General features: G+C 42.8%; 1 protein-coding gene across 1 annotated transcript in view; it reads left to right on the plus strand.

Annotated features, from left to right (window-relative positions):
* The window catches only part of UVRAG (UV radiation resistance associated), a 161,972-nt gene extending 136,983 nt beyond the window's left edge, over window positions 1-24,989 (plus strand). The window contains 6 exon segments of the mRNA XM_038403606.2: window positions 23,124-23,272; window positions 23,275-23,414; window positions 23,417-23,579; window positions 23,582-23,646; window positions 23,648-23,675; window positions 23,678-24,989. Of these exon segments, the coding sequence (XP_038259534.2) occupies window positions 23,124-23,272; window positions 23,275-23,414; window positions 23,417-23,579; window positions 23,582-23,646; window positions 23,648-23,675; window positions 23,678-23,877 (745 nt within the window). The 3' untranslated portion in view covers window positions 23,878-24,989.
* Window positions 24,990-26,447: the final 1,458 nt, after the last annotated feature.

A 26,447-nucleotide genomic window follows, 5' to 3' on the forward strand; every position in this document is an offset into this window, starting at 1 on the left:
TGATCAGGAACAGTCAGCATGGATTCACCAAGGGAAGGTCATGCCTGACTAATCTAATCGCCTTTTATGATGAGATTACTGGTTCTGTGGATGAAGGGAAAGCAGTGGATGTATTGTTTCTTGACTTTAGCAAAGCTTTTGACACGGTCTCCCACAGCATTCTTGTCAGCAAGTTAAGGAAGTATGGGCTGGATGAATGCACTATAAGGTGGGTAGAAAGCTGGCTAGATTGTCGGGCTCAACGGGTAGTGATCAATGGCTCCATGTCTAGTTGGCAGCCGGTGTCAAGTGGAGTGCCCCAGGGGTCGGTCCTGGGGCCCGTTTTGTTCAATATCTTCATAAATGATCTGGAGGATGGTGTGGATTGCACTCTCAGCAAATTTGCGGATGATACTAAACTGGGAGGAGTGGTAGATACGCTGGAGGGGAGGGATAGGATACAGAAGGACCTAGACAAATTGGAGGATTGGGCCAAAAGAAATCTAATGAGGTTCAATAAGGATAAATGCAGGGTCCTGCACTTAGGATGGAAGAATCCAATGCACCGCTACAGACTAGGGACCGAATGGCTCGGCAGCAGTTCTGCGGAAAAGGACCTAGGGGTGACAGTGGACGAGAAGCTGGATATGAGTCAGCAGTGTGCCCTTGTTGCCAAGAAGGCCAATGGCATTTTGGGTTGTATAAGTAGGGGCATAGCGAGCAGATCGAGGGACGTGATCGTTCCCCTCTATTCGACACTGGTGAGGCCTCATCTGGAGTACTGTGTCCAGTTTTGGGCCCCACACTACAGGAAGGATGTGGATAAATTGGAAAGAGTACAACGAAGGGCAACGAAAATGATTAGGGGTCTAGAGCACATGACTTATGAGGAGAGGCTGAGGGAGCTGGGATTGTTTAGTCTGCAGAAGAGAAGAATGAGGGGGGATTTGATAGCTGCTTTCAACTACCTGAAAGGGGGTTTCAAAGAGGATGGCTCTAGACTGTTCTCAATGGTAGCAGATGACAGAACGAGGAGTAATGGTCTCAAGTTGCAATGGGGGAGGTTTAGATTGGATATTAGGAAAAACTTTTTCACTAAGAGGGTGGTGAAACACTGGAATGCGTTACCTAGGGAGGTGGTAGAATCTCCTTCCTTAGAGGTTTTAAGGTCAGGCTTGACAAAGCCCTAGCTGGGATGATTTAACTGGGACTTGGTCCTGCTTTGAGCAGGGGGTTGGACTAGATGACCGTCTGGGGTCCCTTCCAACCCTGATATTCTATGATTCTATGATTCTATGATTCTAAGACAGGATACTGGGCTAGATGGACCTTTGGTCTGACCCAGTATGGCCACTCTTATGTTCTTAGTGTCTAAGAAGAGAGAGGTGTACTTTAAAGAACCAAAGACCCAAATGATATGGCTTTAGATTGGTCACCACCTTGAACGGAATTATAAAGCAAATCAGAAGCCAACACAGTCCATGGAGAACAGGTGAATTGTGCTCCACATAGTTCATGTTGCTAAGTGGTCGGCCATGTTGTATTAATTTAATTACTTGGTTGATTTAAAGATCATACAGAGGCATCAGGAGTATAAAGTACATATGTTATACAAGCCTCTTACATTAAGCAGGTTTTTCCATGCATTGTCACTTTCATAAATCACTTCTTACCCTTTGACTTTTCTTTTTCTGTAGGGACACATGGTGGTGCTCTGAGTTGATTAAATGCAGGCTCCTTTACTGCTCCAGTGAACCCAACAAGTTACCTTACTCTGAAAGTTCCATTTCAGCAAAGTAAAACTAGTAGTGTATATATGAGTTCTTCATTCCAGTCTTTTCTAAAAGAAGCCAGTGTTTTCATAGGAACACTAACCCATTAGCACTGTGATTGTCATAACCTTCTTAGGTTTCAGAGTAGCAGCCGTGTTAGTCTGTATTCGCAAAAAGAAAAAAGAAAAGGAGTACTTGTGGCAACTTTGAGACTAACAAATTTATTTGAGCATAAGCTTTCGTGAGCTACAGCCACCAAATGCATCCGATGAAGTGAGCTGTAGCTCACGAAAGCTTATGCTCAAATAAATTTAGTCTCTAAGGTGCCACAAGTACTCCTTTTCTTTTGCAATAACCTTCTTAACATTTCTAGGTCTGTTGTATGGCTCTAAAAAGATCATTCAGAGCAGGTGCTATTTAAAAGCATCCTTTTTTCTTTGCATTGGATGTAAAGTGGTATCGGTTACTGATATGTTGATTTTCTTTTGATTTTAATAACCTGGATGTATCAGGAGATCTGTGTTGCTGCCCATCACTGTAGTATCTGAGCACTTTCCACATCAAATGAATAACAATAGTAAAAACCCTAGTGGAAGTACAGAACAGTCTAGTCCACTGTCTACACTGGTGTTAAAAAAAAAAAAAAAACAAAAAAAAACCCCCACATCTCATGTTTTTTGTTTTGTTTGTTTGTTTACGAGTCAAACTACAGGTGGAATATGGGGATGAGGGAGACGGAGTGGCACCATACAGCAGAGGTTTTGATGGTGATAATAAAATCCTGTAGTAAATGATGAGGCTTGAGTCTGAAAGCTGGTTCTGGCAGTGGTGAGGCTATTTGGTACTTAAGTATACAGATTCTTCTTGTTTCTCAGCCTACATTTCAGGAGCCTTCCAGAATAAAATAGGCAATATAGCATCCAGAACCTTTTTTTTTTTTTTTTTTTTTTTTAAAGACCAAGCGCCTGATACCTTGTAAGTCATTGGTGTTCTCTGCCCACAATGGCCCCCTGGCAGCTATGATATGCTGTTTTGTGGAAAGAAAGATCAGTCTCTTCCAGGCCAGTGATTAGACAATTACCACCCTCTTTGTCTCCCTTAACTGACCAGAATATTATACTTTGGTAATTCTTCGAAAACACTTATCAGTAATGGACCCAGATTAGTCTCCAAATGTAATTTTAGTTAGGGTTGAAAGAGAATGTTGGCAATGGGGAAGAAAAATACAGAAATAGAAAAGTCATAATAAACTTCATAGATGGGAATAAGCATCTAGATTAATGCAATCAAAAGCATTTCTATGATGGTACTAAATCTACAGAATATTGAAATTCTACTTTAGCATCTTCGGGTCCAAATTAATCCCTGATGTAACTCAACTGATTTCAGCTGTGTTAGATCAGCTGTGAAATTGGCTTACAGCCTAAAGCTTTCTCTTTGCTAGCTCTGACCTCCTAACAAGTCACAGAAAGGAGGAATCATAGAATCATAGAATCATAGAATATCAGGGTTGGAAGGGACCCCAGAAGGTCATCTAGTCCAACCCCCTGGTCAAAGCAGGACCAAGTCCCAGTTAAATCATCCTAGCCAGGGCTTTGTCAAGCCTGACCTTAAAAACCTCTAAGGAAGGAGATTCTACCACCTCCCTAGGTACGCATTCCAGTGTTTCACCACCCTCTTAGTGAAAAAGTTTTTCCTAATATCCAATCTAAACCTCCCCCATTGCAACTTGAGACCATTACTCCTCGTTCTGTCATCTGCTACCATTGAGAACAGTCTAGAGCCATCCTCTTTGAAACCCCCTTTCAGGTAGTTGAAAGCAGCTATCAAATCCCCCCTCATTCTTCTCTTCTGCAGACTAAACAATCCCAGCTCCCTCAGCCTCTCCTCATAAGTCATGTGCTCTAGACCCCTAATCATTTTTGTTGCCCTTCGCTGTACTCTTTCCAATTTATCCACATCCTTCTTGTAGTGTGGGGCCCAAAACTGGACACAGTACTCCAGATGAGGCCTCACCAGTGTCGAATAGAGGGGAACGATCACGTCCCTCGATCTGCTCGCTATGCCCCTACTTATACATCCCAAAATGCCATTGGCCTTCTTGGCAACAAGGGCACACTGCTGACTCATATCCAGCTTCTCGTCCACTGTCACCCCTAGGTCCTTTTCCGCAGAACTGCTGCCGAGCCATTCGGTCCCTAGTCTGTAGCGGTGCATTGGATTCTTCCATCCTAAGTGCAGGACCCTGCACTTATCCTTATTGAACCTCATTAGATTTCTTTTGGCCCAATCTTCCAATTTGTCTAGGTCCTTCTGTATCCTATCCCTCCCTCCAGCGTATCTACCACTCCTCCCAGTTTAGTATCATCCGCAAATTTGCTGAGAGTGCAATCCACACCATCCTCCAGATCATTTATGAAGATATTGAACAAAACGGGCCCCAGGACCGACCCCTGGGGCACTCCACTTGACACCGGCTGCCAACTAGACATGGAAAATGTATCTTGGTTATTTATATAGTGCGTATCTCTGTTATGTTAGTGCTAACATGATCCATGGTTGTCTATCACTGGGCACACTAGACCTGTGGAAAAAGAGAGGGGTCTGGCATGATTTCTGTAAGGTTTGAATCCATTTAGTAATAGTGTATACTGGATCAAAATTTTCAATCTTGGTTGAGCAGAGCTGAGGTAATGTGTTTGGGACTATTAAACAGGAGTAAATTTACTCGTATAGACATAGTACTAGATACCCTTTTCCGCCTTTTTATACATAGTAGGCTTTTGAAGTACTAGTTGTGGAAGCCTTCATTATCCTTTAGGGACATTGTCTTTACACAGGCAGGTATTTCCTTAGTGATGTACAATCATTAGCAAGACAAAATACATTTTTTGGCTAGGTGATATTTCAAAACATGTATGAATGTTAGGCATGGTTCTCAGGGGGTATCAGATTACCCCAGTGAATATCTATGCCTCATTTCCTTCTCACCTCTAAGACTTGCATGGATAGTCATTCTTTTTAGGGCTAATGATTCTAAACAATACTTCTTAGTACTTCCTTATAAAATAAATGGAAATGGTTCTTTTCAGGAAGCGTAGCTCAAGGGAGAAGTTATGGACTAGATTTTCAAAGTTAGGCGCATTGCTGTTGTGCACTTTAGTCACATGACAGCAAATACCCAGTGTGTGTGTGGAAAATATCTGGCTCGATATAAAGCTCACATACAACACCAGCTGTTAAAATGGAGATTTGCAGGCTATTGCTGGTAAGTCACTCAATAGGCTGACTTGATAGACATACCCTATGTCTGTTGCATAGGGTAACTGTCAAGGCTTTTCCAGGTGTCCCTCAACTCTCAGCATGAGATTGGGAGCAGTTGAGATGGTCTTTCTTGGTTTTCTTAGTTACAAGTCTTACTGAATTTTAGACTTTCATCTATACCACAGACTTATTCTTGTAAACTTCTTCAGTATTCATGTTGATTTTACAGTTTCTCTTTTAATAGGATCATTTTTCAAGGATTTTATTCTTTTGGTTGAATTTACACAACAGTTAACTGATGCAATAGTGACCTGCATTAATGGCAATGTTTTTCTGATAATGTGGCATCAATGACTCCTCTTTAGTTCTTTTTCCAGTTCTTTCCTATGGAAAGAAGGCCCAGGTCCAGTGGGGGGAAAATCACAACTAATAAAGAATTGAATTTTAGTATGGATCAGGTTCATTTTTAAAATGTCACTTTTAAGGCAACATATCAGTTCAGCTAATTGATTTGTAAATTAATAATTCTTTTTGAGTGATTGTTCACGTTGATTCCAATCAGTTGTGCATGCACTGTGTGCACAGTCAAACTTTTTCCCTTAGCAGCTCCTGTCGGGTTGGCCAGGGAGCCCCTTGGAGTGGCACCCTCCTGGCGCTCAATATATGACCCTGCCGACCCGACCCGACCCCCCTTCAGTTCCTTCTTACAATCCGTAGCAGCATTGGAATTGCTTGCAAGTGTTCCCTTAGCTATTACTTAGTTCTACACTTTTTTTGTTTTGTAGTTAGTTTATTGTTCGATAGTTAGGGTAGTCTTGGTGAGTGGGTTGTTCTCCCCTCACCCCGCCTTGGGCTCTGGGATGTGCCTCAAGCCCAAGGAATTAAATCTTGTGGTGTATGCAAGAAGCCTATGCCTAATAGCCACCCTCACGATTTGTGCTTCAGGTGTCTAGGGGGAGGCACATCAGTCCGAGTGCTGTAAGATCTGTAAGGCTTTCAAGCCCAGGACTAGGAAGAAACGTGACTTCCTTTTGAAGCAGCTATTAATAGAACCCACGCCCCATCCAGCAGCACCCAACAGCCAAGTCCCGGGCCTGAGCTCAGTTCGGAGCGCCCTGGCATCGATCTGCGAACCAGTACCGAGGAAGGACTCTGGTGATAGAGACCCTCAGTACTGACATTTCCTGGCACAGATCAACATCCCTGGTGCCCCATAAATGCCAAAGAAGGCAGACAGAGGGCACTCTCCTCAGAGAGCGAGACCATCCAGGGAGACTTTGCTGCCTTAGAGGAAGGACTCAACTTCCAAACAACGAGATCTCGTGCTGTCAACTCCGGTGACCCAGTTGACACTGTTGAGTCTGGCACTCAGTGACTCTCTGGTGTGGCACTGCTTGGTGGAGGAGTTGGAACCCCCCTCCACCCCAGATACTTTTGAGGCTGCAAAAGAGATGATAGAAAGTACTGCACCTCAGCCTCTTGCTGTTAGAGAGAAGCCTCCAGCACCGCCTAGATGGGTGCCATCTAGAGGTAAACCTGCAATGAGGCCCTCTTCCTCACCAGACTGGCATCGTTGTATAGCCCACTCCATTCACCTGGAGGCATCCTGTCTCCTGAGAGCACACAACGAGGTTGCAGACCACCTCACAAGGTCATTCCGCAGTCACGAGTGGTCCATCTGGATGGACATCATACATTCCATCTTCCAAAGGTGGGGGTTTCCCCAGGTAGACCTATTCACCACCAGGAGCAACAAGAAGTGTCCAACGTTTTGTTCCTTCCAAAAGCACAGTCCAAGGTCTATCTTGGACGTGTTCATGAAGCACTGGGGGAACAGTCTACTGTATGCCTTCCCTCCAATACCACTTGTCCACAAGGTTCTCCTCAAGATCCACAGGGACAAGGCAGAGATAATTCTGCTGGCTCCTGTGTGGCCACACCAACATTGGTACACCAGTTTCTGGAGCTGTTAGTGGGCACCCTGATCGTGCTGCTGCTCCTCCCTGATCTGATTACACAGGACCACGGCCTCCTGCTTCACCCAGACCTCCATCTGAAGGCTTGGAAGCTTCATGGTTAAATGCAAGGGAGCTCTAATGCACTGAATCAGTTAGGGAGGTGCTACTTGGGAACAGGAAACCTTCCGCCAGCACCACCTACTTGGCCAAATGGAAAAGGTTCTCATGCTGGTGCATTGCAGTCACATATCCCTACTTCAAGCATCTCTGCCATTCATCCTGGACTATCTACTGCACCTGAAGTGGCAAGGCCTGGCTGGATCATCCATCAGGGTACACCTCGTGGCCATCTCAGCGTTCCAGCCGGGAGAGTTGGGGCGCTCAGTCTTGGCCCACCATAGGGTTGGCAGTTTCCTTAAGGACATGGAAAAGCTATACCACAGTCCCGCCCACCAGTACCAACTTGGGACCTCAGCCTGTGTGATGTTCCCCTCTGGTGTTATCTGAACCAGTGATCTTCTAGGTCACTCCAATCCTTGACTCTGGGAGCCTGTCTTACCCTGCTCTGCTGTGAGAACCCCCACTCCTGGGCTGTTCACGCACAGCCTCTGGCATGTAAGCTGCTCCTTGGATTGTGCAACCGAATGACAGTAGCCAATATCTCCTGTCCCAAACATAACCCTAGGAACCTCAGTCTTGCAGTGTTGAGTTATGCCTATTGGACGCTGCAAGCTTATATCAATTCATCAGTTTAACAAAAATTGATATGTACCAGGCTTGTTGTCCCAAGGGAGTCTCTGACATGCTTCAAATCAAATGCACTGCTTCAGGTAGAACAAACAAACAAGTTTATTAACTATAAAGATAGATTTTAAGTGATTATAAGTCAAAGCATAAGTCGGATTTGGACAAATGAAGTAAAAGCAAATTGCAATCTAAGTTGGTCTTAACACTGTCAATGTCCTTACAAACTTAGATGCTTCTCACCACAGGCTAGCTAGTTGCTCTTCAGCCAGGCTCTCCCTTTTGATCAGCACTTCAGTCACTTGGTGTGGTGTCCTGTAGATGGAGGTGGAAGAGAGAGCATGGCAAACGTTTCTCCCTTTGATCATGTTCTTCCTCCCTCTTGGCTTTGTCCCCCCCCCCCTTCAGAGTCAGGTGAGCATTACCTCATCGCAGTCCCAAACTGGGGGTGACTCACTCGAGAGTCCAACAGATCCTTTTGTTGCTCTGCCTAGGCAAGCGTCCTTCGTTCCTGTGAGGCTGGGCTGGGTTTATCCCATACCTGCCCTGATCAGGTGTGAACTGCCTCTTTGCTCTTGGGAAGTTTTTGCCTGGGCTTATTTTAAGCCATGAGGATACATTTTCAGCCTCATAACTACATACATGATATTATACCTATAACATTACTATAACACTAATGTAACAACAATGCTCAGTGCATCATGACACCCGACATGACACTTTTCATTGGATACTACACAATCATTTTACAAGGATGAAGATGGGGGTGCAGGGTGTTCCCCTGTCACAACTGGTCCTAGCTAGACTAAGTAGCCCCATTTGAGCCACTGGCTACAGGTTCCCTTCTGTATCTCTTGTGGAAGGTGGCTTTTCTGGTTGCTATCGCATCGGCCAGGAGGGTGTTGGAATTAAAAGCACTAACCTCCAACCCCCCCCCCCCCCCACTGTCTTCCACAAGGATAAGGTACAGCTAAGACCACACTCAGCTTTCCTGCCCAAGGTGGTATCCCAATTCCACCTCAGCCAGGATGTTTTTCTACCATTTTTCTATCCCAAGCAACATGCCAATGTACAGGAGTAGAGGTTTCACTCATTAGATGTGCGGAGAGTGCTAGCATTCTACATTTGAGTGCACGAAGCCTTTCAGGAAGTGAAACCAGCTGTTTGTAGCATTGGCAGACCAGATGAAAGGGCTTCCAGTCTCCTCGCAACGCATCTCTTCCTGGATTACAGACTGCATCTGTACTAGCTATGACCTTGCCAAGGTCCCAGCCCCGGCTGGTACAGCCCACTCAACAAGGGCTCAGGCCTCATCCACCGCTTTCCTGCCCAGGTGCCCATGCAGGAGATCTGCAGAGCGGCAACCTGGTCCTTGGTGCATACATTTGCCACCCACTATGCCATCACCCAGAATGCTAGAGATGACGCAGCTCTCTGTAGAGCAGTGCTCCAGTCAGTGATTCCTAACTCCGACCCCACCTCTGTAGGAGAGCTTGGGAGTTACCCAGTTGGAATGGACATGAACAATCACTTGAAAAGACTGTTACCTTCTTGTAACTGTTGTTCTTTGAGATGTGGTGTTCCACATCCATTCCAATACCCTCTGTCAGAGTAGCCGGCAGGAAGGAACCAAAGTGGGGTCGGGTTTGGCAGGTCATATATTGAGCGTCATGAGAATGCCACTCAGGGGGCTCCCTGGCCAACCCGACAGGAGCTGCTAAAGGAAAAGTTTCCAACCACCATGCATACAGCGTGCGCACACCTGATTGGAATGGATGTGAACACCACATCTCAAGAACATCTTTACAAGACGGTGAGTAACCATCTTTTCTTAGTCCATTGCCATCAACTCTGTATTGAGAACTTCAGTCGTGAATTACTCTTTCAAGGTTGAGCTCCTTGGGGTTTGTCTACAATGAGTTTTTTTGTGCAGAGATTAGAGCTAGTTGCACCACCTGTGTGAACTTAGTGTAGATGTGCTGCAGTGATGTAAAGGATAACTAATACTAGTGCTGCTAGCCTGAGGGGTACGCTGAGAAAAAAGAAAAATTGAATTGTTCTGTTTTAAAATGAATACTTATACCAATCTTGCTCATTTAAAACAAGTTTGACCTTTATAAAACAAAATGATGTTGAAATGTTCTTGAAATTCAATTATTTGTCTTTGCATTTTAATTGGTTTTATAAGTAGAAGTGTGTGTGCGCGCGCGTGTGTGTTACTATTTGACTACTTTTTAAATATATATGTATTTGGCACTTATGATGCCTTTCATCTGAAGGTCAAACTGCTTTAGACAGCAATCCGACTTCCTCGCTCTTCTGAGGTAGACATTATCCCTGGGTCACTGTTAAGTTGATTAGCCTGAGAAGTCCATGATGATACAGTGGAATACACAGAGGGAGGGTAACCTGCTGAAAAACACTTTTAGTGCTGCCCTGTCCCCTGCCACGGAGCAACCAAGCACCAAAAACAAATAAGGCAGAGTTGTAGCGAAGGGAAAAAGAAAACCAGCCAAAGATAGCTGAGCAATGTGGCCCCCCTGGATGTTTGGTGCCCCTGGAGGTTGCCAACCAGGGAAGTTACTATAACTGTCTGCCTGCAAGGCCTGCCTTGTCCAGAGGTCATGATCTAACCACTAGACACGTCCACATTATACATTGTTATATTCAAAAGAAAAATAAAAGCTGGTGGTGGCTGTCTTAGCAAAACTACACACTCTCTGTATGGCACAGTCTGGGAATGCAAATTAACATGAATCACTGACAAGCTATTTAGGGTATAAATGGTGGTGGTGTTGAGGTAATACCTAGGAACCTAGGTCATTTATCAGGGCCCCGTTGTACTGGGCGCTGTCCAAACCCATAAGATGTCCCTGTCCCAAACAGCTGACAGTCTAAATAATTACATTAATATTTACAGTATATGATTCACATACATCATAAACTCCATTTGGTTTATTAAGATAGTTGTACCAGTGGGATGAGTTTAGCAGGCTAGCCCACTTCCATATTTTTATAGGATTTTTATTGGGCAACCAGTGCTGCTAGAAGTCTGCATTCTTTGGGCGCCCTTCAGCCTGGGAATTTCTTATGTGTAGAATGTTTTGTGATTAATCTGATTCATAAATTACACTGAGTCCTCCTGTCACCTTATGGCATATGAATATTCCATGTTCTGAGCACTTATTGTCTGTTAGCATCTGTCTTCCACATTTCGATGCAGTCCTGCATGTTTTATACATTTTTGTTAAATCAACCTTAGGGCTGGTCAACACTGAAAATGTACATCGGAAAAAATCCACCCCCCCTGAGATATGCAGTTAAGCCAACTTAACCCCAGGTGTAGACCTCACTAGGTCGAAAGAAGAATTCTTCTGTCAACCTAGCTGACACCTCTTGGGGCGGTGGATTAACTGCAGTGATGGGCAAACCTGACCTGTCACTGTAGTGAGGGTCTACTCTGAAGTATTACAGCAGTGCAGTTGTGCTGCTGTAGCATTTTAAGTGTTGACATACCCTTAAATGACCACTAGGGTAGACTTGCACCTTTTGGCTTGAACATTGATTGTCTTCCTGTTAAGATTCAGGTACTGTATGCTGTTTGCTTGTCTCCCTACTCCTGGCCTTTCTGTGAGCTTCTTTAACTACTTTGTGGATAGTTTGTTACATCCCTCCTAATTTTATGGGCTCTTCTGCTTCTCCTTTTAGTCATGGGTGTGATATGAACTTTCTCAATGCTTCTTGTGTTGGCACTCAGCTGAGCGTGCACTCAGCTGCCAACCTCACTGAATCCCTTGGTGCCATAGAAATGATGGGATACTTTAAATGACAATATTGAAATAATTGATCTTGTGAAATGAAGTTGCTCAGTTTGGATTTGAAAATAACCTGCTGTCCCTTAAAAAAAAAAAAAAAAAAAATTTTTGAACTAGGCTGTGGAAGAGCCTCCTCGTTTTAGCTTTGTATCCAAATTAGTTTGGCAATCGCTCATTGAGAGTACCTGCTTCAAGTACCTTTCTGATACTCTGCATCAGGGGGTCACTCACCACACTGGCACCTCCTGCTAGGTGTTTCGAGAATTAGCTCAGTGGGTGTGCCCTCAGGTGATGGTGGCTCTCCTGTCCTCACCTCCGCCTGCAGACTCGTTACAGCTCCTTTCTCTCGGCATCTGCTCCATGCACAGCCCTCTGGCCATGTCACCATCCGCTTCTTCCCCTCCCCCCCCCGGCCACTTCCGGGAACTTCTCCAGCAAGAGTCCAGCCACTCCTTGCTGCGTCTTGGCAGTCCCCAGTCGGGATGCTTCTTCAGCAGCTAGTGTGGGAAGGGCCTAGGCCTGCCCACTACTGTGGGCCCCAACCCAGGGACCCTGGAAACAGCAACTTCCTACTGCCTCTTCCTTCCAGCTCACTGTCTCTGTTCCCTGGGCCACTTTCCCGTAGCCTCAGTTCCTTCTGCCCCTGCCTCTGGCTCCAGCTCCTTTGCACTCTTCCCAGGGCCTCGAGACTGCAAACCCTGGCAGCTGGCCAGCAGCTCTCCCTAGCCCCCGGTCCCCTGCTAGCATCTGCTCTTCCCTGGTGCTGGCCCCTCTGTAGCCCTCTAAGAAGCCAGTCATCTCCCTAGGGCTCCCTGCAGCAGACTAACTTGCTCTGGTCTGTGGCTTCCTTTTATATGGGCCAGCTGGGCCCTGATTGGCTGGTCCAGCCGCTGCCCTAATTGACTGTTTCCCCTGCAGCCACTCCTTTGGCTGCCTGCTGCTGAGCCTCTCCAGGCTGGTTTTAACCCTCTCAGGGCCAGTGCCGGGCTGGCACCACGTCACACTCTGTTTCACAGAATCCATTCTTCAGCTCAGAACCCTGAGACTCCCTTTGGCCCTATTAGAGATGTGTCTTTGCATCAGGGTTTAATTTTCCTGTTGTGTTTCTGCTGGATCTCTTTGCCTGGTGAGATCTGTATTGTTTTGGTTTCTTAAAATGATACCAAGCTGGGAGGGGTTGCAAGTGCTTTGGAGGTCAGGATTAAATTCAAAAATGATCTGGAAAAACTGGAGAAATGATCTGAAGGAAATAGGATGAAATTCAGTAAGGACAAATGCAAGGTGCTCCACTTGGGAAGGAACAATCCGTTGCACACACAAAAAATGGTAAATGACTGCAGAAAGGGATCTGGGGATCATAGTGAATCACGAGCTAAATGAGTCAGTATTGTAACACTGCTTCAAAAAAAGCAAACGTTCTGGGATGTATTAACAGGAGTTTTGTAAGCAAGACATGAGAAGTAGTTCTTCTCTCCTCTGTGCTGATACTGCTGATAAGCTTCATGCTGCTGTGCAATGATATATAAAGCAGTGGTTCTCAACCAGGGATCTGGGGCCCCCTGGGGGGCTGCGGGCAGCTTTCAGGATGTCCGCCAAGTATGGCTGGCATCAGACTAACTAGGGCTCCGGGCAGAAAGACAAAGCCCCACTGCATGGTACTGCAGTCTGGGGCCCTGAGCCCCACCACCAGGGGCTGAAGCCGAAGCCTGAGCAACTTAGCATCATGCTGCCCCCTGTGGCATGGGATCCCAGGCAATTGCCCTCCTTGCTACCCCCCTAACACCGGCCTTGGCTTTTATATGCAGAAAAACATAGTTGTGGCACAGCTGGTCCATGGAGCTTTTATAGCATGTTGGTGGGGAGCATCAGAAAGAAAAGGTTGAGAGCCCCTGATAGAAAGGGTGGAACCACCACCAACCTCATTTACTTCTTTTCACCCAAGACCGTTGTGGAGCATCTTGTCTTGCTATCACAAGTTTCCTTCTATTTGAATATAGTTCATACTTGTTTGTACTGGCTTAGTAGTTATAGTGTTAGAGAAGTTTTCTTTTAAGTGTCTTTTCGAAAACTTTGGTTCCAGTTACTAGGTACCGGGGCACAGCTCAGTCGTCAGTATTCAAGGTTTGCCACTTCTGCAAGACAGTGATGCCAGTGAATGACGCATACTCCAGTTGCCTGAAGTTTCTTGGAGAGACTCTCATCCGCAATTGGTGTCTAATTTGGAAAGACTTTAAGCCTAAAACCAAAAATGACAGGGAGGCTAGGCTTAACTTCCTGCTGATGAAGGCAGCCCTGTTGCCACCCTTGGACTTTCCCATTCAGAACAGGTACCAAGCATATCTACATCTTATCAGAAGTATTCTTTCTGTTTTGATTGAGCCTCAGGGCCAATTGAACTATCACAATAGTTCATAATTGCCTCTGCCTCCTAGGGCATATGACTTCTCTCACTTAATGGTTCGACGTGCCAGTCTCCATGTCAGAAAACTGCAAGGGCGGCTAGTGATGTACACAACAATTACTCATCCTTTAGGCATGTTGGTTTGATTACGAGCACAAATCTTAGCCTTTCTGGGTTGGTGGACAGAACTTTCCAATGGGTTTTCCATTTGCTCCTGGTCAGCCATCTTTCATTCTAGTCAGATGCTTCTACCCTTGGTTGGGGTAGAGGGGGTCGCGCACTAGGAGTCCCTGCAGGCACCAAGTTTATGTTCTGCCCACGCTTGACTGTTCATGTAAATGTCAGAGAAGAGAACCATCTGGCTACCTTGTCAAGCTTTCCTTCCCTATATCAAGGGAAGAAATTTGCTCGTGCTTATAGGCAAGACAACAGCCATGTTCTCTGAACAGACAAGGTGGGGCCTGGTCAGCTTTGCTGTGCCAGGAGGTAATGAGGCTGTGGGATTTTTTTCATCGCCAGGTCAATCCACCACAAAGCTTCTCACCTTCACAGTGTGCAGAACAGTCTGACAGACCAGTTAAGCAAATCCTTCACCAGTCACCACAAATGGTTGCTCTAACCAGATGTTCCCAGATTCATTTTTAGCAGTGGGGGGACTCCCTGTTTGATTTTTGCTGCGAACAAGTCTATGTGAGACGTGTCATCACATTTGTTCCTGAGCAGATCACAGCCCAGGGTCTGTGATGGATGCTTTCCTGTTACCCTGATAGTCAAGCTCCTGTACTCATTTCCTCCAGACCCATCCCTCCCTAGTGTTGAAGATCAGGCAGTACCATGTTTAAGTCATGCTCATAGTTCCAGCGTGACCTTAGCAATATTGGTTTTCCACTCTGCTGACCCTTTCAGTTGGAGCTCCATTGACACTACTACTGGATCCAGAGCTGATCTCTCAGGACCAGTCACATCCTGTACTCCAGTCTGCAGGCCATTTTCTGAGAGCCTGGATACTCCACGGCTGACTCCTCAGGAAGAGATCTATTCAAAGGTGGTTCTGGACATACTTTTAAATAGTAGAAAACCTTCTAAATATACTTAATTGTTGAAGTGGAAAAGATTCCCTGTCTGGTTCCTGGAAAAAGGTGTTTCTCTACTCTGGGCTCTAATCCATCATGTGTTGGACTATTTGTTATATCTGAAACAGACAGGTCTTGCCATTTGTTTCACTGAAGTCCACGTAGCACTTATCTCAGCTTTTCACCTGTCGATCACTTTTCTCCAATCCTATGACAATCAGATTTCTAAAGGGTTTGGGCCGGTTGTATCCCCAAGTGGAGGATCCCCACCCCCCCTTGGGATTTAAACCTGGTGTTAACAAAGTTAGTGGCTTCTCCTTTTGAATGTTTAGCCACTTGTTCATTACTCCCCCTCTCAGTGAATGTAGCTTTTTTGATGAGTTATATCAGCCAGGAGAGTGGGTGAATTATGAGCTCTAGTGTCTAAACTTCTGTATACTGCCTTCTTCAAGGACTAGGTGTACCTACACCTTCATCCAAAGTTCCTTTCCAAATTGATGTCTCACTTCTATATTAATCAGGCTATCTATTAACCAACTTTCTTCACTAAACCTCGTGCTCATAAGGATGAGGAACTTCACACATTCTAGAATGGTATTAGGAGACCATTGGCATTTTACTTGAACAGGACTAAACCATTTGGGTCATTTTCATATAATCTGCAATTCCCACACACTAAAGTGCTGTCGAGTCTCTGCTCAAAGAATCTGTCCTGGATCTTCTGTTCATCAGTTGGTGCTACAACTTGGTCAATGTAACCCCTCCGAACAGTGTCGTAGCATATTGAGTGAGGGCACATGCAGCCTCTACAGCCTTTCTGGCCCAAGTACCCATTCTGGACATTTGCAAAGTAGAAGCTTGGTCCTCAGTGCATACCTTTGCCTCACATTATGTCATCTCTCAACAGTTTAGAGATGACGCCAAGGAGGACCTGTGGTCTTTGTCTTTTTTTAGGTAGGCTACAATTCCACCAGCAGATCAAGCTGTTTGAGTCACCTGAAGTGGAATGGACATGTGCAATCACTTGAAGAGTTACTAATCTGTTCTATAACTCTTGTTCTTCAAGGAGTGTTGCACGTGTCCATTTCAAAACCCATTCTCCTTTGCCTCCTTTATCAGAGTCTTTCTAGTGAGAAGGAACTGAGGAAAGGTGGTGGCAGCTCTGCCCTTTATACTGTCACCTAGCAGCACGATGCAGCAGAAGACTCGTGCATCGTCCCAACAGGTATCATTGAGGGAAAAATCTCTAACAACTGGGCCCCAGGCACTTACACACCTGAAGTGGAATGGATGTCTGCAACACATCTCAAAGAACAGCAGTTGCAGAACCAATTGGTAACCATTTCTTCTTAATATTGCTTTTTTTTTTTCATACTGCCTGATGCAAGGAGAAAAGTAAAACTGAAGTTACTGAGCTTAGAAAACTCTGGTAGCTTAATTTATGAACTTTTAAAAAAGTTGTTAGAATTTCTAGCTGCCAAAAGACACAATTTCACCTTAACTGCATATTGGCATCCTTCTTTTGGCACCTTTTGCAGCTCTGTAATTATTGTGCATTATTTAAGCAGTAATCTTTAAGAAGGTGAGAAACTATTATTGCTTTTTAGCACAGTTGACGCGATATTGGCTTAGAGCTGTGCCTGGAGTTTCAAATATTTCAGATGGCTATAAACCAACTTAAACACCTTCAGTTAGCGTTCTTATTACCATGAGGTCATAGTTTGCAACCAAAAAAAAATCAAATGGTGTTTAAGTTATTTTTTTAAAGTATTCTCATACCGTAGAGTGTAGCTGTGGATTTTGGCTTCTGGCCAGACAATCAGGATTTAGTATTTTGACCAGCTGTGATCTAGTAATGTTCCTCAGAGGAAACATTTCGTAGGGAGGGAAAGATACATACTTGAGACTGTGAATTGTATTCTGTCTTCATAATACATTATTGTTTGAGAGCCTGTTACAGATAGAATAAATAATCACAAGTGAATCTAATTGAAAGAATTTTTTAAACAATAAAGCAGTGAACAGATCACAATTCGCATCTCTTGACTGGAAAAAAAAATACTTTGAAATATAGTAGATTTTAAAAAAATCTCTCTGAACTCACAGATTGCTGCACAGCAGAATTCCTGTCTCTTGCACAATAGGTGCTTCTAAGGGTGTCAAAAGGTATTACCAGCAATGAGTGAAGAGAGAACCCTCTAAACAGACTTCAAAGGAAACTGCTTTATTTTGAGCTGCTAGTGAAGTAACTGTGTGTTGTAAGGCTTAAAGGCGCATTATGATTTGGCTTTTTGAAATCCAGACACAATTGGAACATTCAGATTCTGTCACTGATGTAATATGCTTATCTATAATGCTCAGTAAATGTCAGTTTTCCCAATTTTTATTTATAAATTCCACTTCATAATAGCATTTCATTTTGCCCCATATGTCACTGACTCCAGTCTGGTCCAAGTTGATGACTGAAAGTCATTATGGTCTGATGGCAATTTACCAAATCATTTCGTATACTTCTCTGGTCTCAGACCATTCCTAGTGGACAGGGGTCCACATCTGTTTACAGTCTCAGAAGATGAGCCAAATAACTGGCATTGGAAGCTGAACTAACTTGTCCTTAGAAACAGTTTTCGTCAGGGTTGTACCTTAGCAGGGCAGCCTGGGAAGTCTTGCACTGCCACCAATTGGGTAGATACACATCTGTCTCCATAGCTGCTAGACAAACGAATTTCACATCTTCTGAAGTAACTTTTTAAAAAAAAATCCTCTGCCAATTAGCTTTAGCTTGCTAACGGAGTACATTATTTAATTGGTTGCAAAACTAAATAACCCGCTGTTTGTTTAAAATCCACAATCTAGTCAGATATTGTTTGCCATCCATGGGGAAATATTGAAGGCTTAGAATGGAAGACCATAAGTCACACCATCCAGTTAAGGGAAGGCATATACTGTACAATCCCTCACCATCACACTTAATTTGTACTGATTTTGTAGGAAGTAACTTGTATATACTCATCTCTAGATGCCAGTACATATTTAAGGTTGTAGAAAAGAATCAATCTTCAAGTTCTTGTGCTTTCTCTTGGGTTATGATTGTAGAATACTATAAATACACTTAAACGTAAGTTCTAACCATTGCAAAGTAAAACAAAATGCTAAGCCATTGGTGTGATTGGGGTAATATAATAGAAAACTGGAGTCAAAGGAAAATATAAGTACGTGGGCTCTGATGGGCCTTTATTAAAAAAAAAAAAGGGGGGGGGGCAAATGAATCCCTGACTTCAGTGGAATTACACCAGGGATGAATTTGTCCTAAACTTGTTGCAGTGAGAATACTCGCATGGTATTTTTCCAACACTTTTTTATAATTATTCTAGTTGTGGATTTTGGCCCTTAATTGTCCTATTTGTTTTATTTAGCTATTTGCTCCTGTATGTTCCCTAAATTTGTATGTTTCATTTAGCCTATGGCCAGTCTGAATCCAGAGCGGAATAGGGAAGTATAGTACCTTTATTTTAATTATTGAACCAGAAGTATAGGGACACAGCCCTGCCCCAAGGAGCTTACAATTGAAACACCTGGCTTGTGGCTTCAGTTTATTATACTGTTTGCCCCCAGTCTCCACTCTGATCATCATTTTGTGAATACAGTTCATTGATCCTTCTCCCACCAACCTCCTTGATGCACATCATGTTCCTAGAACAGCAGTACACTTAGCCCTTTTTTCATTGTTCTGCTGACTCCAGATGGGATGAATGTCCTGCAGCAGAATGATCAAGTTGATTTCCTGCTTAGAGCAATTTAATATCTGTAAACTCTTCTAAATGTAAGCCCTATTTTATTTACATTAACTGTTAGTGTGGTGAACAGTAGCAAATGCCAAATAACTTAGCAATTCTCTCTGTAACCCCTCTCCCAACTTCCCAGCTCTGATTTTTGTCATATCTGAAGTTAGACCTGCTCCTACAATCAGATTCATATGGGTAGATTCCCATTGGCTTCAGCAGAGTGGCTTAAGATTCTGCCTTGATTAATCTGATTGCAGGATCAGGGCCTTAAATTGTAAACTGTTGAGGAGGAGGGACTGTCATCTTATGTACTGTGGCCCCTCCCATAATTTTGAGCATTATAAAAGTGTTCCAATACAGTGCATTAGTTCTTCTGTTTACTGTTCAAGAAATATGGCCAGACATGACTTTCCTGTAGACCTAGAGAAGCTACAGCAGCCGGTCCATACTCAAATTCTAAAAAAATGAGAAGTAACTTTGTAACATTAGAAATTAATTTTGCATTGCTGCTGCATTAGACTGTTAGGATCATTTAGTGTACATCTCTATTTGCACACTTGATCTACTTGCAAGGAAAGGAAGTTACTTATTTTTGCCGCATGAACACCTTTTTTATCGCATCAACCCATAACGTGTCAATGAAAAAGTCTTGTCTTATAAATGTGTTCCATCGTTTTTAAAAAGAAACAAACCCAGAAAACTTTCTCGGGTTTTATTAACTTGTTTTTGACCCTTTTTTCACTAAATGTCTGCAATATAGTTAATGTGACATGTCTGTTTATGCAGCTGCCATCATTGTGTCCTATCACGAACAAGTTTTCTAAAATATATGCCTATCTTGCCATGTTTTTTCCTTCTGCTGTAGAGGCATGCCTTATTTGTTTGAATATTTTGGCTTAGTTCCACAATTGCTGGTCTAGCTCTTTTTGGTCTGAAGCAGTATTTTCTTTTCCTTCTTTGGACAATGTGGTTCTCCTGGGGTTCCAACTAGCAGGAAGAGATTCTGTTTGACTGTTGACCCTGACATTGTTATAGAACCCAAGGAGAATGATTCATCTTTGAATTTACAGAATAAATTAATGTTGGAATTAATTAATGGAGTGGCCTACCTTTTTGTGGGGAGGAGGAATAAGATTTGCGCTTGAGGTTGAAAGGATTAGTGCTGGGCTGCATATGAATGATTTTTTTCCCCTCCTCTGGCATGTTTTTTTTTAAACATTACCATTTAAAATAGGTTGTGTATATATTGAGTGATGGAGAAGGCAGACTTATCAAATAGTTCAAGACGTGAAAAGCCCATTCTACACAATGGCCACTCTTCGTCCAGACTGCACAAATAATTTGGAACATTGTTGCGGGGTTTTTTGCCCTTTGTGAAGTGAGATTATAAGCCATGTGCAGTTTGTGCTTTGAGTCACATGGCATACTCTTGGGCTGTGTCAATAATGGTGCACATATTCTTGGTCCTGCCCCAATGCTTTTGATGGTCTGGACTAGTGGGTTTCTTTCTGCAGTTTGAACTGTTAGACTGGGTGACAAATCACTCCCTTCCATGTCTCTTCTCCCCACGCAGCTGAGTGAGTTCCCTGTACAGGACTGGCTCCTACATTTTCTTCTGTTCAACTTCTGATTCTGCTGAAGACAGATGCCATACACTCCTTGTAGGGCAACCAGATGACAAAGTGCCACAAGTGTAGCTGTACCCAAATTCTTGCTTCACTAAGCAAATGGTGCTGCAATTGTGAAGCTCTGGTTCAGCACCAAGACTGATGGGAGAAGGCTAGGCTCTGTCTACCTCTTCTTTCCAACAGACAGATGGGCTTCTTCCAGCAACGCTCATGGCAGTGGCAGCAGACTAGGAAAGTCTATTTCCCTGTGCTCTGCACTTCAGGTGGGGCATTGGTTCTCTTCTGCTCAGCTCCTCACTGGGCAGCCATCATTCAGAGTTCAAACTTCCCCCCTCAGTCAGGTCAAGTGGTGTGTGCTACTAGATCTGTTGGGGAAAGGATGCAACTTCTTAAGAAGGGACCATTCACCAGATGCATGAAGGAAATAATTTTTTCTACCATGTAGCTATCCAGTATATCTAGAAACAGGCAGACAGTATTGTCTCATTTATCATACATAAGCTTTCATTTTATACTAAAGAGTAGCTTCTATTTCTTAAATGACCAGACAGACCCTTGCAGTTAAATAGTGAATGAGCAGTCAGATGTGACTGTCTTTTATAGCTATTTATTTATTAGATGAGAATATTACTTCACATAAACAACTTCAGAATGACATGCCCCTTTCCGTCAGCTCCAAACAGTTTGCCAAGGAATGCTTTAAGAAATGTGGCTGGCCTTGAGAGTCTTCATAAACCCTCAGGGCTCAGAGTAAATCTCTAAGATATGTAACTTAGCCATAAAACATGTTATAGCTTCGTGCAGAGCAAATGCTTTACATAAAAACTATTTGACTATTTTTTTAAATGGGCGGCGTGAAACTTCCTGAAAACACAGCAGTCCATTCTTCCCCTCTGTTCCTTTGTTTCTCAGACTAAGGCTCACATCTCACAGGGAAGGCTCAGCAAACCCAGAGGAAATGAAGGAAAGGACAACTTATTAGGATTTGAGGAACCTAATATCTTATACTTAGTATTTGGTGGTGTATTGGTGTATTGGTGGTGGTTTACTGAATCCAAAGCTAAAGGAGTAACAAAAAAGATGGAGCAGACTACCCCTTGTATACTGGACTAAAATATACAGCCTGATGGCAGTCTTCATCATTTTTTTTTTTTAAAAAAAGGGGTTGCACTTGGTATGAAGGGTCCCATTTACAAATCGATAATATAAAGGGTTGTTAAATGGTTGGCGTTTTAAAAAATGGCTAATTGTTGGAGTCCACCATGTCAGTAGGGATTGCTTATGATCATCTATAATTGCCATCCCCTAGGTGTGCTGAAACCCTCTAGAACATGTTACTCTAAGATATTTATAACATCTATTCATTTATTAACTGTTTGTAAAAAGTTTATAAATGGAAACTTAATGAAAGGTGCGTTCAAAAAAAGCTTGCTGTAAGGGAGGCCTGAAGCAGCATTGAGGTCCGGAAGATAAGGCACTGGCCTGGGAATTGGGAAACATGGGTTTTGTTCCCAGCTCTGTCACTGACTCTTTATGCTTTGGACAAGTAATTTTTCTCATCCGTGCCACATTTTCCCCAAGTTGAGATTCTTACTTTTCTTTGTAAAGCAACTTGAGTTCAAGTGAAAAGTGCTGTATATTCTCCACAGTACGCATGGAAGTAACAAAGTGCATCAGCCCTTGAATGGAAAGGGGAGTATTGTTCAAACTTGACTGATTTTTGGAGACCACATGTGCCAACAATGTTAGGGGATTGAGTTGTTCAGGGGATTGGTAATGGCTGTATTGGAATTGGTTACTTGGAAGTGAAATGTGTTCTCTATATCCCAAGAGCTGTAGTAATCAAACAATTTACCAAAGAATGTCTTTTTGCCAACAAATATGAACTGAGTCGCTGACTTCAGTTTCCTCATGGGCAGCGTTCCCACTATTAACCACTGCCATATTGCTTATTGCTATCATAAATTTGCTTGTGAAGGCTGTGTTGCTAACGTTCATTTAATGTAAAAAATAAATACAGATAATTGGAGCATTTGAAGTATTTTACAAATCACTTTCAAAAACTTACTGTGGAGTAACTGATTTTAATCGATCGTGTGGCTCACCACTACTCATTTCTGTCTTTGCTGGTCAGGAACTAATGCTGGCTTTTGCTACACAACAGTATTTAAAGAGTTCTGATGGCCATAGTTTCTCTGTAGTGTTTACAAGCCCTTATACTACTAGCACGAGTTAATTTTATAAGTCAAGATCCTGTGCAATACCTCCTGAAATCTCACAGTAGGCCATACTTTTGGGAGCTTCTACTCGAAATAGTGCTTGCAACTGCAGTGATTGCTTATTGAAGGATTTCATGATAATGAAAACTTTAAGGTAATTATATGAATCAGTGTAACATGATGGTTGGTTGACATTTAGACAGTGGGAGTTTTCTACATACACCCCAGCTAGCTTTTAGTTTCGTCAGTGAAGTTGTAACATGGGATGGCTTCTACAGTGTACAGCATTAAGTATACATTTTGGGGTGCCAACATTCTAGGACCAAACTTGCTGGTCTTGCTCTAGAAGTCCTCAACTAATAGGTTGTTTGAGCTCAGTAGTAATTCATTTGTCATAGCCCTGAAATGATGCTCTTCTGACTGTAACCTCTCGTGCTGTGATCACACACTGAATGATGATTTGTCATTTTTTCTTTTTTTTATAGCGATCGCATCATATTCTAGTGCAATCCTGTTCCAAAGAGACAAAGTTCTACCTTCGGGGGCTTGGATGTTGGTTTATCTACTGGGCCTCCTTCTCCAGATAAGGGACACCGGAAACGAACCAGCTCAGAGAATGAAAGACTACAGTACAAAACCCCCCTCCTAGTTATAACTCTGCATTAGCACAGCCTGTTGCCATTGCAGCCCCTATAGAAGAGTCAGATAAAAAATCTGGATCTCTAACCTCATCCTTAGATACCTCCTTGGACTTCTCAAAAGAAACCAACAAAAAGGAGAGGATTTGTGTGACAATTTAAATGCAGAAAATGGGAGTCTCAATAATGTCCAAGACCAGCAGGAGTCTTTCCTGGGACATATTAGTGCAATAAATGGAACATTTCTGCCTAGTGAATGCACTGGCAGTGCAAGCAGCGAGCAGCCATGTGAGTTCCATCCTCCCTCAGCACTGATCTTTGTTGCACTGTCGAGCAGGCAGAGGAAATAATTGGGATGGAAGCAACAGTGATTTAGCACCGGAGATCAGTTAGAAGCCTTTACTGCATCCCGGTGGACCATGCTGTGGCAGTGGAATGTGATGATCAAGTTCTAGGGGAGTTTGAGGAGTTCTCCCGAAGGATCTATGCACTGAACGAAAACATGTCCAGCTTTCGCAGGCCACGCAAAGTTCGGACAAGTAAGCTTCAACAGGAATTCTGTAGTGGATGGTACCACTGTGATATCAGCGATCTGAAATGACGATGAAGTTGCACTTATATCCTTTGTAATTATGGAAAAAATGATTAAAGCTGTTTCTTTGGTATTGGAAATTAACTTTGTAACTGAGAGTGATAACACAGGATCTGGTATATCACAGTCAGGTAAACTTTGACTCTGTTTCAAGTCCTTTCTTTGTCTGTATTTATAAGCTGTTTTTTCAGGTACCAGAGTCCATTCTAAGTAATTTCTTGAAAGGGATTTTAGTGCCAATCAGGCCCTTGTATGAATCTTTGTCTGCTTACGTTTAGTTATTTTATTTTCATCTTTGAGGGGAAAAAGTTAATTTAAAAATATATCTATGGTAAGACCAGCAGTCTCATATTTTTACTTCTCCAATATACAGTTTCTCTTGAGCAATGTAGTCAGTATTACAGAAATACCAGTGAATTTGATACTTTTGAACAGCGTCTTATTCAGTTGAGTTTTGCGATTCTTAAAATTTTAAGATTGCACTGATGGGTTTCTGTTCTTTAAAGGCCTGGTGGAAATGTGCATCTTTTATAAGCATCTAAATGAGATTCACACAGTTTCTCTCCCCACGTAAATGATACCCACACCAATTCCCTCCCCTCCTACACTCACTGCTGCTACCCGCCTGCAAAATTTCTGGGTGGAGACCTGAGGGCTAAATAACTTAACTATTCAACAGTCATCTGTTAATTTAACCAATGGAAATTGCCCAACTCCCGGTTTAGGATTAAAATAGAGCTACTACACCAGAGGCAAAAGCCTAAAAGATGCATTATATTGCAGGTTCCAACCTATCATCTGTTGTATGAGATGTCTTGCTTTCAGACATCAAGGTGCTGTGATGGATTTCATGGACGCTCCTCAAGTAATCCAGACTGTGCAATCAGTATATTGGAACTGTATGCAGTTTGATTGTAGATAGGTAGTTTACCACTGGCACAGGTGTTTACAACTTCACTAATGGAAAAACAGATTTTGCAGCCTGTTCGTGATTTCCTGGTATTTGTCTGAGTTCGGATTTCATTGCTCTTGCTTTCTATATTGTATACCCAAGAATTTGGGCTCTGTTGTGAGCTCTCAATATAAATATATAGCAGAATAAAGTTTAATTTACTTCATCATGCCTGATTTTTCTTTCCCACTTCAACCTTTCTCTTGAACTGAGAGCTAGTCTGTTATTTCTAACTTCACCATAAGGTTAACCTAAATTAATTTAAACTGTGGATATGTGTAATCTAAACATTGTAGGTTGACAAACCAACACATTGTGTGAGATACAGTATACCCATTTGCAGTCTAGTAACTGCATTTTCTATACCAAACACCTTAATGAGGTATATTGAAATCTATTTATTTTTATTAAAAGTTTCGAAAGTTTGTTTATAACTGCATTAGTCATCTAGCCTTTCTGCAGCATTTTCATCTACTTTAGGATATTGCAGAAACATTAAAAACAAGCATTCAGAAATTAAGGCCCAGGTATAAGCTGTGTCTAATGTCAAGTACGAACAGATTCCATTTAACTCAGTGGGACTGCTCAAATGCCTAAAGTTGGGCACATGCTTAAGTACCTTGTGGAATTAGGCCCCATTTGCCCTAGAAGATGGTGCTTCAGTTCTAACCTCATGAAAAATTCCTTTGCATTCTATATAAATGTATTTCCATAGAGTGAGTAACAGCTGTTTTAAAGCACTATTACTATGCGTGGGGAAAACTTACAAAATATTTTTACTAACCCTAGGGACAGCATAATGAGAGCCACATTTGAATGCACAGAATTCCTACTGAAGTTTCTCTCTGCTTCAGATGAGAGAACAAAGTGGTGAGATGCTCCATGCTAATGACTTCATCTTACTTCTCCTCTTTTTGCTAGCAGAGAAATATAGAACCACCTACAACCTCTAGTCTGAGCAACAATGGCAGTAGAGTCACTCATGCACATTGGAGGGTGGAATTTGATTTTTTTTTTTTTGTTTTTTTTTTTATAAAGCGGAGCACTTCTACTGATGCATACATTCATAGGAAAGTCATTCTGTTCGGGAGTGTAATGAGCTGCGCTCTGGGCCCTAAATCTACCCAAAGAAGAGTTGTAAAATTATGTCCCTTACACAGTTGACTCAAAGCAATTGAACATGTATGAAATGGGTTCATAGAACAAAAATGTGACTTTAAATACTTTTTGCATTAGTTTCACATTGATTCTCAGGTTCCACAACAACCAATGAAGCCCTATTGTCTTCCCAGATGTTGTGTTGCACTGTTGCTCTTTAACACAGTGTTTCTGGAGGTTTATAAAAACTCTTCTAATGAACCACTATTGCCCCCCTGTATTATAATGCTTATATCACAGTACAGCTATTCTCAAGTCTGCATGTTTGTTGCACAAGTTTGCTTTACTCACTTTCTTCAGTAATGAATCTTTTCAGCACACCCACACCTTAAATTGCCACCAGTTTCTTGGCAGTGTTTGTTTTTATAACATTCTACCTAAAACAGTGTCTTGGGGCTAATCAAAGCATTGACAAATTTTTGCCATTATAAGGCAAAATATTGCACAAGCCACCACCTTGTGGCTTTTT

This window comes from Dermochelys coriacea, chromosome 1, assembly GCF_009764565.3.
Source record: "Dermochelys coriacea isolate rDerCor1 chromosome 1, rDerCor1.pri.v4, whole genome shotgun sequence".
Lineage (NCBI taxonomy): Eukaryota > Metazoa > Chordata > Testudines > Dermochelyidae > Dermochelys > Dermochelys coriacea.